Raw genomic sequence first — 18,462 nt, 5'->3', positions numbered from 1 at the left:
CTTTCCATTATTTCCCTCTTACAAACCAAGATCCTAAGAGCAATAAATAAGAACATCAGGCACTTGAGTGAAAAGTGACTAGGGAGAAACACTTAGCATTGGTATTTACATGGATCAAGAGATGATCGGTGCATGTAAAGTGGTCATTCAGGAATACAGTACTGAATTAGGGCCACGCAGAAGGTCACTGCTACAACCCAGCTGGCTAACACGTTGTGCTCTGGGCTCAGAGACTCTCTAGCCACACAATTCTCATAAATCTGCTCCAAATACATGGCACAACCTCTAGTAATTTTCAGTGGAGGTTCCTGCGCTTCTGGGACTCACTTTCCCGGTAAAAGCTCAAACCACCAAAAGCTTCCATGGTTTTCCTCTTTCAGTGAGGCACCAGAGGAACCAGGGATTGCACCCGGGGCTATGAGTGCACGTAACTGCCCATGCCAGGATAGTACAACACAGTTAATCATAAATTTTGTCACCTGCTGTGCTGAAAAGGTCAGATTTTTCAAGGGTGGAAGCTCTCCTTTGAGGCCCCTTTGTGCTTCGCCAGCGCCTCCCAACACCACCCAGGCTCATCCCGTTGTCTTTCGACTTCTCGTCCCGACTGACGGACACCGCTGCCGCCCTGACGGTTTTCTCCGTTTTCCCGCTGTCCTCTTTGCTGTTTGCTACCTTCACAGCTTAGTGACGTGCTTTCCTTTGCTGTGCAACTCCTCTCACGCATGCCCACTCCTCTGCTTGCAATTAGCCCTGCGTTCGAACAAAATTACCACTCACTGCAAATCCTGAGAGCCAAGCTGCTGCAAAGCCTGTGACAGAGAGCGAACAAGGCACAGTCAGACTGAAATCCCCTGGCTCCACTGAAATTTAAACTCCCATTTTCATTCCTTTTGGTGAGCTCACTCTCTCTGGCAGAGGAACCAGCTCAGCTCGGCTTTCTCAGGATCTTAAGGAGGCAATTTTGTTAGAATACATCGCTAATTATGTTATTAAACAGCTGCCTTATGTTATTTCCCCCTACAAATCCCAAAGATTTGCCTCCAATTTGAGAGCTCCACCTTTCTGCTTCACCTTTTGCACAGGGGAGGCATCGACCTGACGCCTCCCAGAGACTTTCTGCAAGTGTCAGTAAATGCTCCACCAAAACAGAGAGCACCCCTGGCCTCTGGGAAACGCTCTCAAGCTAGATAAACCAGGCCCTGATGCACAAATCCCTGAGTTGTTTTCTTTTTTTTTTTTTTTCTTCGCCTTCTCGACCCGGCTGCATCTATGTTGGGAACAGAGAAGCTTGAGTGCCACGAGCCAGCTAATAAGCGATATAATCCCAGGACCAACAAAGCGTTTCATCATCCGCCTGTGCCACAGCACGTTGGCTGTGCCGTGTCTAATTAACCGGTCCGTCACAACCCGCCTGGACCGCTGCCTGCCGACCCCAGCAAGCTCTCGAGCCCCAGCTCAGGCGCTCTGCCGGCCCGAGGGGACGTAATAACGTTGCCCCAGGGTCCGACAGCCTGGCTGGGCTTGTAAACCCCGGGGAACAGTGAGAAGAAGGACAGAAGGGATCTCCTTGTATTTAAGGTGAAAAAGCAGAAGGACGGAAGGAGAACAGACCTGGGTTTTAGCTGGGTTAGAGGGGACGGGAGAGAAGAAATCCTCTGAAGAAGTAGTTGTGGGTTTCTCAGCGCAAGGCTTAAATCCGTCTTTGCTTCTGTTCCAGTTAATCATTAGAGTCCAAACTGCACGAGAGGGAGACATATCCAAATGCTCATGATGCAAAGAACCAGGAACTACAGCCATTTTTTACACTATTTGGATGGACGGCAGGCAGACTAAGGCAGGTATTTCCTTTCCCCCCAGACTACAAGCTAAAAGGAACGAAATGTTGAAATCAGTGGAAGGTTTACAAGGAGCTGGTGTCTGCAGAGCTGTGTGCTGCCTGTGGGGTCACCCCTGCACAGGTACGGGGGAGCCACGGAGACATGGGAAATCAGCTCCGGGTAGGGAAACGCGACAAGTCACATCCCTGGCATCTGAGAAAAGGAAGAAGCAACACGGTGTTTAAGCCTGGCATGGTACAGCAGGCAGGAGGTGCAGTTAAGATGCAGTTCAGGTCTAGAACGCCAGCTGCTAATCATCTGCCCTGGGTAATATAGAGCAGATTTCCCTGTTAAAGCACAAACGGAAACCTGTGTCATCTCCTATGCCACGTTAAAACCAAGGCCTGGATGGGCCACGTGAGTATGCCTGTGCATATATATATATACACACACATGTATATATTAATGCTTTCCACAAGTGGAGAAAAGTTTAAGCAAGCTGAAGAAGAGCTGGGGGCCTGGCCTTTGCAACCCTTCTCTCTGTTACTCCTTCCCTTTGCCTGCCCTTTTCTGATTTGTGTAATCCTCCATCCTTTCTGGCCCCATGTACCTGAAAGCGCAGGATTTTTCCCAAAGTCTTGAATCAGGGAAGGGACGAGCAGTGTTTAAAAACAAGCTTTGATCCATGTGTTTGGTGAAATATTAGTGGCTGGAAGATCAGAGAACAAGTACTAAATTTGCATTTTGTACCATCCTTTCCTCTAAAGGGGAAGTATTTTGGGGTTACCAGGATAGTTGCACACAGTTTCTGTTCTCTTCTATTATGTAAACCTGCAGGCAAAAAAGAGATTCCCTAGAGAGGGTGCTCACGGAAAGCACCCACACAACAGAGCTCTGCAGTGCGCTGCAGTTCTCCACCCAATGGTACGAGGCTGCCTCACCTCTGCTGTGCATGAGCATAAGTTGGTTTCTTGAAGTAAAGTGGACTGTGCAGGCAAGCAGAAAGCTCATCTCCCATAGGGCAGATTTCTGAAGGTATTTCAGGCATTTGCCACTACGACCAAGTTCAGTCCGAAGCAGCTAGGGACCATAGCCACTTTTAGAAGATCTAACCCCAGCCTTTGTAAGGCCTGAGAGATGCTGAGCCTTTGCTGTGGCACCACAGGTCTAATCCTTTTTGTGAACTATTTACGGCACTAGTGGTTTTCTTTTTGGATCAGTAGAGCCCTGTGAATCTCTTTTCCTCTGAGGTCACCTCTCTGGTGCTCTTTGGATGACGAGCTGCCTGGCCCTCGTCACGGCCTCGTCAGCCACCACTGCCCCGCTGAAGCATCTGCAGGCTTCATGGGACGCTTGAGCTGGTCTCACTAGAAGTCTCACACCCACCTCAGCCACCTCTCTTCAGCTCTCCACGCAACGGGAATTGCTTATTAAAACCAGCTGATACTAATCTCGGCATTAGGAAAAAATCCATCCTCAAGGTTTCTCCCTGCCGACCTGCACCGTTGTGCTGACAGTAACATTTAGGCATTTTCAACATCCACTCAGCAATGAAGTACAGGTGCCAGCAAACGGGTTAATAACTTAGTGAGAAGGGAAAACACAGACAGAGGGAATAATTAGCTCACGCTGTTCGTGCTGCCTCTTGAAAGCTCTCACACACCTTGAACGAGCATCAGGAGAAGCTCCTCGCTTGCTCCCAGCCCTGCTGTTTCATGAGGTTATATTGGTGGGCTGCGGTTTCAGAGAGGGCATAAGGATGAAGATGACATAACTCCAAAGCTTCCCAAAGTAACAGGGAACTCTGAGCTGTGGCAGAACTTTTTGGCAGCAGTGTTCTAATTGCATCCTTTGGTATTTGGACACGGTACTCTACTCATTAAGTTGCCTATGAAGGCATCAGTTTAACCTTCATCTGCTGAACAGATTTTAGTGACTCTTTGGGAGAATTTTAACACGATGAAATAGGATATCCTGACATTTTTCTGTGCCATACATTGATACAAGTGCTGTTTAATTTTACCACAAGCTACCAATGTTGAAGTGGAATAAACAGAGCAATTACATTTTGATGGTACGCTTCCCTCAGTCCCTGCAGTTCAGAAACAATGAAAAACTTCTCGTATTTATGAGGAAAGCCAAGAGCTGAAGCAAACTGGGCAAACTGCTATACGTCTGGGGATGCTCCGACTTTTAAACAGGACAACAAGGAGGTCCCTACAGACACACCTCGCAAGCAATATATGGAAGCAATTACCCCTGCAGGAAAATATTTTTTCACAAAGCTAAGCTGTCACAGCACACGAAGTGGTGAAAGGTTAAGTGACAAACGATACGGACCCAACGACATTACTCACCAGTCAGAATCAAGCCACAGTCACGCTTGCACAACAGCAACGCCTGTCAAGGTTTAAGGGCTTGATACCTAAAGCAAGCCCGGACGGGAGGGGCATGTATTCCTGGGGAGCAAGACCCACCGAGAAAATGAACTCTCCTTCAGGCTACATCCCAAGTTTGCTTATTTCTATGAAAATGTAACACCGAGAGTGAAATTTTCAAAAGCACTTGCATCACTTAGGAATTGCAATGCTACTTTCGACATGAAAGAAACATGGCAAATTAGTGTGGGTGGGGGCCAGATTAATTTAATAGCCGTCTCGGTTACCTCTGTAATGCACTGCGGTCTGTTGGGGAAGCACCTCCCAAGGCATTCAGGAAAGGGGCCTGAAATACTTCTGAAAACGTTATCCCAGAAGATGTCATATTTATTCAAATATTCAGATTTATTATTGGATTTATAATTGCGCGTTATGATAGCTGCGCTGATTAGATTCCAGACTAATTAATCTGCACCCTGATTTAGATGCTATTTATGTAGGGCACGACACTACCAAATATTAAGCCCCCCCGCCAGCTGCTGAATGCCCATCACGCCGCCACGGTCTGTAAGCGCCGCGCAGGCTTCGAGGTACCTTTGAGAACAAAAGCTATTACTGTGACGGGAGAAATGCAATACCACGCGGCTTTTCTAGACTTTACTCATGTCATCAGATGTCATCACGAACTTGTGAACACGTATGCACCTTAACACAAAGCTCGCTCTCAAAACCGGCACGGGAGTCGTCACAGGAGAAAGGTCCGTTCCCCGTCCATTGGGCAGAATGTGTTTGCACGCAAAAGAAACGAGAGAAAGGGAATAAACATCAGCCCTGACAGACAATGGTTACGCAAAGGCAAAACTGAAAACTTGCTGGCTTATTTCCTTTATTAAGCCCAAAATAACACCTTTAAAAAACCCTGACTTCATGAATAAATCAAATGCCTTCATTAAAGAAACATTTACTGCCATTTTCTATACTTTATTTTAAGGCATACAGAAAAATATTTAACAAATGTGTATGCAATTAAATGCTGGGGACTGCTAATTACAGCCCTTCTGAATGCCTCTGCAAAACAAAGATACTCAATACAATATGTTAGAAAGGGTGGGGAAAAGAAAGAGAGGAAGCTGAAGACGATCTAATTCATATTAGCGCAGATATATGCTGGCCTTTGGCTACCAGCAGCAAATAAGCCATCAGTGTCACCCCGAATGGCAGCCAAAGGACATTTTAGAGTCACATCTTTGCTTCTGCTTCTCTAATTCATTTCCAAAACATTTCACCTCTAACTAATTATGGAATTTAATGACAGAATGTAAAGGACTGGCTGGGGTTGCAGGCCATTCCAACAAGGCTTTACTGACATATCCTTCAGGTTGCAGAATCTTTATGTACTTAGCAGTGATTTATCAGCCCTGGCAGAGGCAGGTACTCCAAAGGCAACCTTATATAAAAAATAAATTCTGCCTTTGCCAAGCGTTGGAAAGAGCACTAAATTAAATTTAAAAATCAATTCCTACAGACAAGAGAGTCATAAAGACTCAGTGGGTTTGTCTATTTGGCCAACAGGCAAAAATTTATGACAGTACAGTTTTGTAATCAATAATAGCAATACAGTGTATGTTTTTGATTGGAAAAAATTAAAGATGCCAAAACAACATTGCTAAATATTTAGGCTGATTTGTGACAGTCCCATTGAGCAGAAACACAAAACATGCATTTTGATGAATTTCCAACTAGTTTATGTCATACTATACTTTTTATTTTTCAAAAAAGAATATTAAAACTATTGTAAGCTTTGTCACCTGCTGTAAGGCAGAATGATGTAATTTTATTCACTGCACATTTCCTGTTTGTGAGGCAAAAAAGCATAATTTACTTCTTTATAAAAGGGAAATATATATAACTATATATATATATAATTTTATTGGTATTAACATAATGCAATACCATACATTGAGCAAACAGAAAGAAAACATTTCAAAATACATTTTTTAAAAGTATCTCCCCATAAGATAGTATGAAATATCAAGTAATTAGCATTAACATTATTACAATACACCCTTAGCCAAATATATTAAGGAAAATCCACATTCTAACCACAGAGATAGAGGCAAACATCAACCCATAGGGGACTCAGAACATAATGATAAATACAATATCTGAATCTACTTTGAGCGACATCCAGACAAACGCTGGCCCCGAACCAGCCCTCTGGAGTCTGGGTGTTACACAGAGAATACTCGGTGCCTGCTTGGCCAGGCAGCATCACTCACGGGTTTAAGTCCTAGAAGATAAAGAGGAACTGAAGAGTTTATCTGCAGAGTCTAACAAATCTCAGCACGAGGTATCTTCTCCGTCATCAGCCGAACGAGTGCCAGCGCACCCTCTGGTAATTCGTTACAAACCATTAGATAAATGGAAGTCTCCGAAAGGTCTGTACATACCTCCACTTGACAGAACACGCTTAGTTTAGCACGGGACAGTAAGGTGACTGCCGTCACTAACGTGAAGCACGCTTAAAAGACACGCCTCTGTCTGGTTGGCCTGAACGGGCTCACTGGAGTTCGGTACAAGGAACAGGGTTTTACCGTTACCGCGGCCGAATGCCTCTTTAACTCCTGGAGGTCTGCAGAACACCACTGAGTGACATCAAAGCCCTTCCCCTGCCAAGACCCTCGTCCCCTTCCGTTCTCCCATGCCGGGGCAGTATTTTCTGCAAATGTGCTCCGCGTAGGCTGGATCTGACTTTGTGCCTAGTCCCATTGTGGAAAGGGTGCATTCTTCAAAAGACTGGCCATGCCCTTTGACACCTTCCTGGAGGCCTCCTATCCAGGCATGTGGTTGTCTAGGCTTTAACAGGTCTGTTCTCTGTTACAAACATCAAAGTTATTCAAGAAGAACTGACTTCCTGAACGGAGGCCATTAGGTTGCTTGCAAGAGGCTGAAGTTGAGTCTCCGTCGTGCCAATTCTCTAATGATAAGTTTATCAACCTTTGAGTCCAATCGGTTCAGTGCCAAGAGAAGTGGATCCCATTTGACATGGAGAGGTGCTATCAACTCTCGCAGTGTATTAGCCTAATATGATAAAGCAGTGATACAATATGGTGAAAGAACTGTGATGTGCCATTATTTCCATATCATATTAGTATATTAGAAATACTATCATGCAAACAAGAGCAAATAGCAAATCTGGCATACAGTATAGCAGCACTACGGAGCTTTTCTAATCTGCATGCAGCTATGCTCATGAGGACAGAGACATGGCACTGTTCTGCTATTACACCTTGCTCTGTTAAAATATCCATCCCTGATGCAAAAGAGGTACTTAGGACAGAAAGTCATATGTTCTCTCTTTGTGGATACGCTTTAAAAAAGAAAAAAGAACAGAACAAAGACCAATTAAAAAAAAAACAACAAAACAACCCACAAGGAAAACAAGAGAACAACACACATCCTAGCCAACTTGGGCCGGTTTCCTCCGTGTTGAAGAGACATTAGCTCATTTGGAAGCACTGGAAAAGGGTCACATGAATGAGGAGAAAGGAAGCGAAGAACGTGCCCCAAATCCACCAAACGTGCTACAAACACAGAAAAATATCCTGTCAACAGCTTATGCACGGACTAGAAAAAGAGGTGGCACAACACAATCTGGCTCCTTTTGCCATCCTAGTTGAAAATCCAGCATTGGGCAACGTTGGGTGAAGGATAAGATACAGAGCTAGGAAATCATGTGATTTTGAAACCACACTGACATTACATACATGCAAAAGCTAGGGCTTGAGAACTCGAGAATCTTTGTGGACCTGTGTTAGCAAAGAAAAGAGAGAGGTGGAATAAACAGCGTACAGCTAAGTTGTTTACTTAGTGTTTCTGTGTGGATATGCAGTCTCTGCACACAAGGCAGTTTCAAAAGCCCGGCGGCTCTCAGTACATACCCTATTCTATTGTCTACTACACTTATTTGTAGCAAAAAATGAAACTCCATGGATCTCAAAATCCATTGTGGTTTTAGATCCCAGATATGAAGAGCTGTGGGATGTTTTGTTGTTAAAAAACCACTTTGGGAAAGAGTTCAACTATGCAGAACATAAAGATGTACAAATTCAATCCAATTTAACTGGCAAGACTTGCTTAACCCTTGTTAAAGAGAATCTTTTCTTTTTTTTCAAAAGACAGGATGAAAAAGGAAGGAAAATAACAAGCATTGCCATTTTCACTCTTGAGCATATCCCAAAAGGTCTGGAAAGCAGAAAAGAAATCTTGTCTCAGTGACAGAAGGCACAAGGTGGAAAGAATCCCAGATGGAAACATCGGTGCCATTTACTCCACCCACGGCAGCAATTGGAAAATGAGTTTCCAGAGAGGCAGAGGGTGAGCAATGCTATATGGAACTCAAACCGAGTTCAGCCTCTCCTCCACTGCTGAGATTTCCCGGGGACTCTGTGCGTCAACAGGGAGAGGAGGAAGAAGAAAGGAGAGGAAAACAGTTTATATAACTACATCCTAAGTACAGCAGTCGAGAGAAACTTTTACATAACTTATTGTTTAAAATAGGCAACATTTGAGTCTACAACCAAAATTTAAAAAAACAAACAAACCCCACAACCCCCAAACCCCAAACCCCTGACAAACAAAAGGCCAAACCAGCACATTTCAGGACTTATGGGGTTGAGGGAAGGAAGACTTCAGTACACTGCGAAAGGGAATGCTTTTCACATTTCATCCTGGTTTATACTACAAACAGTCACAGCGCTTAAAATAAGTGTCTTGGATTTGTTTGGAAAAAGGCACTAAGGGGAAGAGGATACTGCTGCCTCGTGTATCACTTCTCCGCTTCAGGAGATCCTGCTGTCTCATGGATGTTGTTCATTTAACTCAATCTCTAAACATTCAGCAAGTTTGGTTTCAAAGGTCAGGCTGTGGCGAAAGAAACTTGTCGTTTCGTGAAACAAGGTGGCTATGAAATAAAGTTGAGTTATGGCAGTTAAGGCAAGGGTGTTACCTAGCGGTTGTCTATAGCCAGCTCTTCCGCACGCCCTGCCGAGGCGGGCTGGGACGTGTCCTCTGTGCCTATGGAAGAACTGTGCTACCTTCGGGAGACGGTGAGACAGGACTTTTTATTATGTACCTAAAATCCAACTAAATTTTGCATTAGAAGATGACTATTTCTGAAAAAAACCTGCTAATAACACACACCTTTGAAAAGGCTATTCAGTAATATTGCTAAGGCCATTATAGGCCTGTTAGCAAACACTGGTAATTCTTCGCTGTCCCACTTTGGATGAGTCACAACGTGCGTGAGCAGCCTTTCATTAGGACCTCTTAAGATAAGTGGTAGCATACACTGTCCTATTCATCTGAAGGTGAATACAATTAACAGGCACTTGGGGGGCTTTTCTAAATAGACTTTCTCATTATTTTACTGTATCACTGATAGTAACTAACTGTACAATATTTCCTATTTGTGTAGATGCACGTTAAGAGTTTAGAAATTCTGCTTTTTGGTAGTAAAATTATTTTTCCTTGTCATTATAAACCCCACATTTTTCTTTCTGTATCACTAGCATTAGCAAAATGATTTATGTAAAAAATCTCCAGCATATGGTACCCTTTCTAGATAAGGTTTTTATAATTTGTTTTATAGGAGAACAAATACAAATAACAAAGAACAAGTAACGTGCTTTTGGATGGATACTTATCGACGCTACAACTTATGAAACTCATGAGACTTGCAAACATTTTGAAAAATAAACCAACTGCCATTCACATACAAAAATGAACGCGACCCTATGAAAATAATGAAGTGAACTTACTGCATTTATCAACCAAATCATGTTTGTATTATGAGAAGAGCTTTACAGCAAATGACTTCTCCAGGGAGGTTACAGAAACAAAACTGCCTGCTATAAATCTCCGCCTATTTCTTCAGCTAACACGGTCGCGGAGGATGTGAGGAATCTTACGTCCGAGCAAACCCGTAGCAGCGGGGGGTACTTTACCCATCTAAAGTGGTGGAGACAGAAGGGATCGGGGCTGGGACCCACATGCCAAGCAAGAACACGGGCATGCTCCGCAGGCCTTTCTGGGCATGCCACCACATCTCAAAACCCAATAAAAATGTGAGCAAAGGGGAGGAGAAAGTTCTCCTGAGAGAAATGTTTGAGAGTCACCGTCAATAAGGTCTCAAAACGGCTCTCACACAAGAAGTCCTATGTAAGGAAAGAGGCATGGAAGGTGAATCAACTATTTCTTTTTTTTATTTGAGACCTGTTTATCAGTAATGAAGGCACACCAGCAGCCACTAATGGGAGATAATTTAAGTTAGGGTTTTCACTTTGATGTGTTTTTTAATAAAATGCGTAACATTTTACTGCTGCCACTTGAGAGTACAGTTTCTTATGAATGTTCACATTATATACTTTGCCTAAACAGGCTACAGGATGCCTGATTATTAAATGGTATGTTTATGGTAAATTTGCTGTTCAGAGAAGGGTTAGGTTGAATAATAGCAGGTTAGCAAACTGTTGAAAGAAGTACTGAAGTTTTAGAAAAGGAAATTTCAGACTTCCCATCTATAGTGACAATCAGTAAAACTGGAACCGACTTTTGAATCTCTATTCTTTCCTTCATTTGTATCCTATTTTGTGTACATATTTCTACATCTGTCTATATATTCATGAGAGATACAGAAGAACTTTGACTAGAAGCTCTTACCTATTACCTAGTCCAATAACAAAGCGTGTCTAGTTACATATATTCCCCTCAAAGTAAATACTACGTGTGAGCAATCAGGCTCTGAACAAGAATGAGTGCGAACACTGGAGAGAAGAAATCCCTCCCCATGTACCAAAACCTGCTACCTGGCTGTCCAGTGGCTGATACATCTTCCTCCTTACTCGGAAATGGCTCAACACTATTTGACCCAGATCCTTGGAGGAATGCTGGCAGATCTACAAACTGGCCATCGCTCAGCGGTGGGAAGCTCCTACCGCCTTCAGGACCGCTCAGGGCTCAGGCAGACGCCACGCAGAGACGAAAAGGAGCTGGTATAAAGCCTGGCAATGAGAGTGCCTGAGGAAAGAGGGTTTCGATGACACATCCAGCGCAGCCCCCTGATGCTGTACTCCAAATTTGCAAATTACCCTGTAAGAAGCCAGTTAGATGTGGAAGCAGTAGCAGGAGTCACTCAGTACTCCTCTGGAGACTGAGTTACTGCAGTAAAGGGCACCAAATCAAACGATGATAAGACAGGAATATGCTACCTACAAATAGCAAGTTCCAGCTTTTCCAACACCACAGTATATGCTTTAGTGTCCCTCACGTCCTCCCCGAGCTAAACAAAGGAACACCAGGAGCACAGATGTTCTATGAGAAAGCACCGCAATGAGGAAGGGGGACGGGGAGGACGGATGGTGGTGTCAGACCACGTGTAACCCCAGTACCTGCTCCTCTGCGAGTGCTGCTCGCGGCCCCAGGAGAACACGGCACGGGGAAATTACAGGGCTCTGACCGGCAGGCGTTTTCCCTCCCACTCACCGCAGTACTTCTAAACGCGCAAATGCATCCCGGCTCTCCCAATATGCACTTGTGTTGCTCAGTAACCCTGGATCTACTCAGTACTAAGAACTAAATAACCCCCCTCAAACAAACACGTAAGCAAAAATCCCACTAGAGTCACAATAAAAGCACCTGAAAATTTAAAATTCATAGTTAATGTTGTCTTACACACTCCAGCACCACACCACTAATGTACTTATTACTACAGAGAATAACATTATTCTCTGTATTGTCTGTCCTGTCTTAAGCTGTGCACGTGTATGCCAAATTTTATCTAGCTCACCTCACGCGCAGGGAAGACCTGTAAGCCTTACAAACCCATTCTGCTTTTCCCCAGCCTCCTGCTCAGCCTGGCAGCGGCAGTGCCCGTCACGGCTCCGTCCCCAGGCGCGGATGGGGACATCGCACCGGCCGTGCGCGCTGCTGCGACCCGCACTGAAGGCACTCCTACCGCTCCGTGAAAGCCACCTCTGATAAAACCAGCCACGGACTGGGAAGTTTGTGGAGACAGACCTCTCGAGCGTTTCTAACCCTTCTCTCCGCGCTACCTTCTGCTAAAGTAATACCCCACACAGGGATGTCAAGGAAAGTTTACATAAAGAATATGCATTTGCTTTATTAATGCTCTTATCTATATGACGAGAAGCTTTTTGACAATGCCACTAGGGCGCCTATATTATTTGCTGTTTGTTTATGGAGGTTTTATAAAGTGATGAAATTTCAGCTTGCTCGACAAATATGGACAATACCAGTACCAGTAGCTAAACATGTAATGCAGGCGTGCCACCCACCCCTAAGGACCCCATTTTTGGCTCCTCTCTGGTAAGTGGATTTTTTTTTTTAATGCAGCACATTAAATTGTCAAATTACTAATTCTTCCTGTATTACCTTGTGCTGTACAGGTCTCTCTCTAGTATCTGCAAAACTCTTTGCTTTAGCTCATTACCGGGGTCTTACTGGAGTGACAGTTCACAACTCCAGGACGGAGCAGTTTGAATTGTGGCTCTGTCAGAAATCCACAGATTTTTTTTTCCAGAGTAGTTTGTTCCGTAACCATTGTAAACTAATAGAAAGAGTTGCTCCCAGACAGAGAAGGCCCTCTAATTTAGCACATAAACAGTGAGACACAGTTGAATAACCATAGTCAGAAAAAAGAAAAAAAGCTGGCTGAATTTCTTGTAGTTTTATATACGTTTAGAGGATGCAAGATGTAATTGGGACTTTAGCGTCCACCGGGCAATTTATGAATTCTGAGAATGCTATTAAAATTTCTGCATATTGGCACTCTAATTGCTGGATTACACTGAAACTAAGTTACATTTGCTGATGGGCCAAGCCTCACCCAGGAGAAGTCTATGTTACTTTCAAAAGACAAGCACCTCAGGCATATATCTAACAGTGAGGTTCCTTTCAATCCAATTCTTAGTACTGTCGTAAGCTAAAATTAGCCAGGCTATGATTGTGATGGCACATAAAGCTCAGTTGAATCTACCAAACCTCCTGCACGGTTTATACTGAGAACTGCTTGAAAAGACGTGTCTTTATGTCCTGGCTGTGGAGCAGGAACTGTAGTTCCAGTTTGTTGCCCCATGAAAGTTACTACACAGCACAAAAATGCACAAAGTTGTTTCCTAACTGATGCTTTGGACTTCAGCCCTGGAAAAAAAAGCAATGTACTAATTTTTTTGCATTTGTATCACCGAATTTTTTAATAAGGAATATTTAAGGAGAATTGGTCCTATTATCATAACAGACTATTCTCTGTATCACTTTTATCAGCAGCATATTTCTGGGAATTGCTGACAACACATTTCAGACACAGAACAACGGTATCCCCTTCTCTCTCCTCATGTACTAGCGTGTGCTTCATCTGCCAGTCGAACTTGCCTTGACTGTTCCCAGGCAAGTCGTATCGTTCTGCTCCAACTCTATTTTTGATTCCGTCAGGTCTCTTCCAGGCTCGAGGAGAGGACCACATTTGGCAACACAAATGCTATCAGACCTGAACCCCCTCCCTCAGATCATCAGACCGAAATACACTGCACAAAACTAGCCTAGGAAGAAACTGCTTTTAGAAACCTTGCTTCTAATTAATTTTGTTTCCATAAAAATAAGGCAGAAATTGCCTTTCCTGCTTTAAAGCAATGACTCAGCTGCTTTCTCAGGTGTCTAGTGTCCTGAAAGCCCATCAGACCAATACAGCAGTGAGCTCCTTGTTTTGCTGCAGTGAATTCATTACCTACTTGGGAATATAAAATGAAGAATTAATGATAAAATGTTTCACACCTGGTGGATACTGAAAGCATATGTTTTCATCTAGTGAATTTAACTTTTACTTTTTATGAGAATAATTATCTCTACATAAAAAGCGTGCACTGAAAGGTTTTATGTGAGGTACCCTTCTGGCAAGCCAAACATTGCTACGTTTTTTGCTTATAATTGCTTGTATATTTTTAACGTGCAAGAGCTGTTTTCAGAGGTGCTCCAATTTTTTCATAAAAAATTTATCCTAAGCCTATCATATGCCAAACAATGCCCTCACCAGTGTAATAAGAGAAAATCAGAGTTTCACAGGGATTTCATTAGGCTAAAGGCTTCTCTTACAGGAGTCAAATGCTGAAAACATCAGAAGTTCCCCAGTGTATTTCAACTTTAAAGATGGCAACAAACAACAAATTTCAAATTATTTCAAATCCCTGAGCATGCTGGAATGAATATGATCTCTTTCATCGGATAGCATCTCCTCAAGCCTGCTAAGAAAGCACTTCTATACACAATTTAGGAGGGGAAAACCCCAGCAAACTAATGAAAGGAGTCTTCTGTCCTATCACTCTATGAGTTCAAGCTCCTGGTTGAAGACTCATTCAGAAAACCACAAGGCGGCCGTTCCTGGAAAGGGATGGTAAAAGGCATTTGTCAGACTGGTCAGGAAGCCCCGACAAAGCTTCAGGCCGACGTGCCGGGGTTTCACGGCCAGGCGATGCCCAGCCACGGAGGAGCCCGTATCCCTGCTGCCCAGCCTTCCTCTGCATCAAGGGTCCTCTGGGCGAGAGAGGACCTGGTGTTGCCCAGCGGTTTTTAAGGGAAGAGCCTAAGTTCTTGGTGCGCTGGGGATAACCTGAGGGGAGTTACTCCTACGCTTCCATCAGTTCCTACTCTTCCACTGATTCCTTCCACCACCAGGTTTTTACCCTCAATGATCTTTGTGCAAAGGTACAAAGACATCGGTGTGAAAATTCATTGCTTCTCCTTAGCCTCCTCCTCCCTAATTCGTCCCCAAGCACCTCTGAAACACAAGACTGCTTCTGCCACACGTTGTCTTTGACGAGGTGCAGCCTCCATACCTCCGTATGACAATATTTCACAGAAGAAATAATCGTCTAGGACCGTTCAAGACTTGGTCACCCCTATAAACAAGGGGGATGTAACAGAGGTCTATATAATTATGAGCACATACATGCACTAAGTACCGAGAGAAAAGGTTGATCGCTGCCTCTTTCAGTAACAGGAACATCTGAAAGTTTGAGTGGCAGGTTCAAAACTAACCAAAAGAGATGCTTTTCTCTCCAGCCTGGAGTTAAAATGTGCAATTCCTTATTGCCACATGATACAGCTAAAAGTACACCTGAGTTCAAAATCAACAAAACTATTTTGTGGAAGAATGATTCATCAAGGGCTACAGGCAAGACACCTTTAACTCTTTCCTAGAAATATGTTTTTAGGCGCTGTTCAAGGCGAGCTAACCGGCTTAGCTGGAATGTGGGGCTCAATGCTCTTCAGCGCAATCCCTTGGGCTTGCAGGGTTTTTCTTTTAATGCAAATAGCCCAGTCTGAGATCTGATACAGAACTACACAAATTAATGTTTTGGACAATTTTTACTAAGCCTACATCTGCTGTGCAGAATGGAAACAGACTGCAAGACAAAACAGTAAAAACAACAAGCTTAGTGAGTTTTTAATTTTGCAAGGATTTGTTTTTTCAGAAGGAAGTAAACATCCCTCTTAAAGAAGCTGCATATCTGATGGCAATAAGCTCACTAGTTTTCCTGTATAACACCAGGACCTGCTATTAGTACAGCCGGATATTCCAAAGAGGCTTTACAACATTAGGCTTGTCACTGATGCTTTTGTAATTTGCAGTGACTTGAATTTATGTTCATCTTCCTCAATGTTTGTTATTCCAGAAACATAGGTGGAGAGGTTCTGGAGAAATTATCCTGGTGCAACAACATGGAATTAGGCTATAAATTTATCTTTGATTTATGTTGCATCTTTCATAACTAGGGTAAAAGAAGCACAGAAAACAATATTGCTTCTGGAAGAGAGACCCAAGGAAAGTAATTTTGAAATACACAGAGATCATATTACCTTTTATAGTTTCTTTTTACCTGATACATTAAAGATTTTACTTTGGTTACAGAGTAACCACAAAGTTCAGTAGGTATTTTATGATACATCTATTCAACAACTCTGTGGAAAAATAAGAACTTTCTCAATTTAAGTTTTCTATGAGAATGTACATGAGAAGGTAGGAACAGGCAAGAATTTATCTGTTCTGGTTACGTTATGGTGCGACAGACAGCGAATCAGCACAACTGCTGGTGATAAAAAAATGTTGGTGACCGTGATTTACACACTTCTCCGTGAACTATGAAATACAGCAAGAGCACGGTCAGCTTATGCTGGAGGTTTCTAAAACAACCCCTTAGCAGGTGTGTGCAGAAACCTTGGGGGGATTTCAGAACTGGAAAGCCACAGTTACACGCCCAAGCGCAGACAATAACCTCCCCTGCTCAGCCTGGAACTACTACAGCCATTATATTTGCCTCGCAAGGAGGAGACAGATGTTAATAAAACCCAGGAGGAACAGAGATGAAGATCTGGCTATATATTTTTGATCGTTAATACAGTGCATGCTATGGCAGCCACTAAAGATGAGCAACAGCAGACTGAAGAAATGCAAAACATACGAGGACAAAACAAAGGAACAGGCTCACGACTTCGTCTTTTAAAACACCTTCTCTATTTCAGTACGGTACAACCGAGTAAGCCATCTGAGGGAGCAGTCTCACCAGGGGCCTCTGCTAATAATTCTGGAAGATGTGAGCTGTGGGGACACTATGAGAAGGTTTTCTTTGTCAGAAACAACTGGCACCTCAGCTAATGATGGACAGAGATATTACAGGGTTTCCAACATAATGGTGACATTATGCCAGATTCTCCTTCTTGGAGGACAACTTGGGCTGCCGAAACATTTCTGTGCACTGGCACAGTCTGCCAGAATGTGGCCCCAGCATAAAATACGTACACTTGGCTTACCTGCACAGTGTGTTAAATTGCATAATTCTGTGAAATTAAGCATTAAGGCTGGCGGTATTTTCATTTGAAAAATCAATCACAACTCAAGGAAACTTGTTCCATAGCTTATCCTCACCATTACAGATTTATGTCCTATTTCTAGTCTTCCATCTTCTTTTGCTTCCATCTCAACCCACTAGATTTTGCCATCTCTTGCCCAGCTACCCTGATGTTTGCCAACGAGCAGTACAGATCACAGCCTGTAGAATGTGTTTCCTTTCTTTTTACAGAGTTAAGTTAAGCCTCCACCACCTCAGAGGGGTCTGCTTTCCTTTCTTTGTTCACTGGGTTATTCTCAGCAACCTCCTACGCCCCATCATCGAGGGGAGCAGTGATGCTCAGAAACGCACGCAGTCTTCTGGCAGCCGTGGGAGAAGAGCCAAATCTAGGTGGAATATAAAATCTCACCCCTCCACTCCTCTTTTTCTCCGAGTAAAAACCCAAAGCCTACGGGTGTCGCAGCCCTCCAAGGGACACCGCTGGCTGCTCGGGGCCATCTGACCATGCCCTCGTCCTCCCACGTTCAACCTCCCCTAAAGTTCAGGAATAAAGAAATCCATCAAGGAGCCAAGTGCTATTTGCAAAACTGACTGAAGAGCCTAATTTTTGTTTCAAGTGACTTTTGTACTCTCGCTATAAATCCCATAATCTTGTTTAGCCACCACATGTACAAGCTTAGGAAACTGGCCTTTTGGGATGGAGGAGAGCAAGAAGGTGGCTGACGTTTTTGAGTTTCACTAACTGCAAAAGCCATTTCCAAATTGTGAATTGCCAAGGCAATCATTTTTTCACTTTACAAAACCCCTGAAACTTCCTTCCACCTTCTACCAATGGTTCAAAATTAACTGAACCAGAAATTTCAGCCATCCTTTAAACAAGTATTCCCAGGAAAACTAACACACATCCTCTTTTCCTCTTCTTTTACTATGCAGAGATTTTACATGTATTTTATACACTGTGCAAGACGTTCAAAGAATCAAATCTCTCAACTTCTTAGAGTTTGCACAGATGCATGGATAGGCTGTTTATGCTACAAGATTCATGATGGCCACTATAAGGTGGCCATACCTGCAAGCAGAACTTGTAAACTGAAATGCAGAAGGTTAAAATGCAAAGTGACCAGAGAACTTAGAAACTATCGATTTCTGAATGCATAATGAACTAATGTCTAAACTGCATTTTCTGGTTTTCATTTTATTTTTATTCTTCAGTCTCACCATTTCATAAACCATTGTCAAAATTCTGAGATTTAAATTTTCAATGTGTTATTATAAAAAAATATATGGTATGGTTAAATTATCCTAGTTCATTAATAAGTATTCCTAGTCCCTGTAAGAATGACATGA

The 18,462-nt window shown here is 43.3% G+C and overlaps 1 protein-coding gene across 8 annotated transcripts in view; it reads right to left on the bottom strand.

The window, feature by feature from the left end:
• Positions 1-18,462, bottom strand: part of CNKSR2 (connector enhancer of kinase suppressor of Ras 2) — a 214,947-nt gene that overhangs the window by 9,494 nt on the left and 186,991 nt on the right. The window contains exon 21 of one of the 8 annotated variants that reach the window (XM_075033432.1): positions 1,719-7,276. The exons of the other annotated variants lie outside the window; for them this stretch is intronic. Within the exon in view, the coding sequence (XP_074889533.1) occupies positions 7,272-7,276 (5 nt within the window). The 3' untranslated portion in view covers positions 1,719-7,271. Of the gene's footprint in view, positions 1-1,718; positions 7,277-18,462 lie in introns of those variants that run through there. 8 annotated transcript variants of the gene reach the window in all.

The sequence above is a fragment of the Buteo buteo genome, chromosome 8, assembly GCF_964188355.1.
Source record: "Buteo buteo chromosome 8, bButBut1.hap1.1, whole genome shotgun sequence".
Taxonomy (NCBI): Eukaryota; Metazoa; Chordata; class Aves; order Accipitriformes; family Accipitridae; genus Buteo; species Buteo buteo.
Note: the sequence above shows the minus strand (reverse complement) of the source record. Positions and strands in the feature narration are given on the sequence as shown.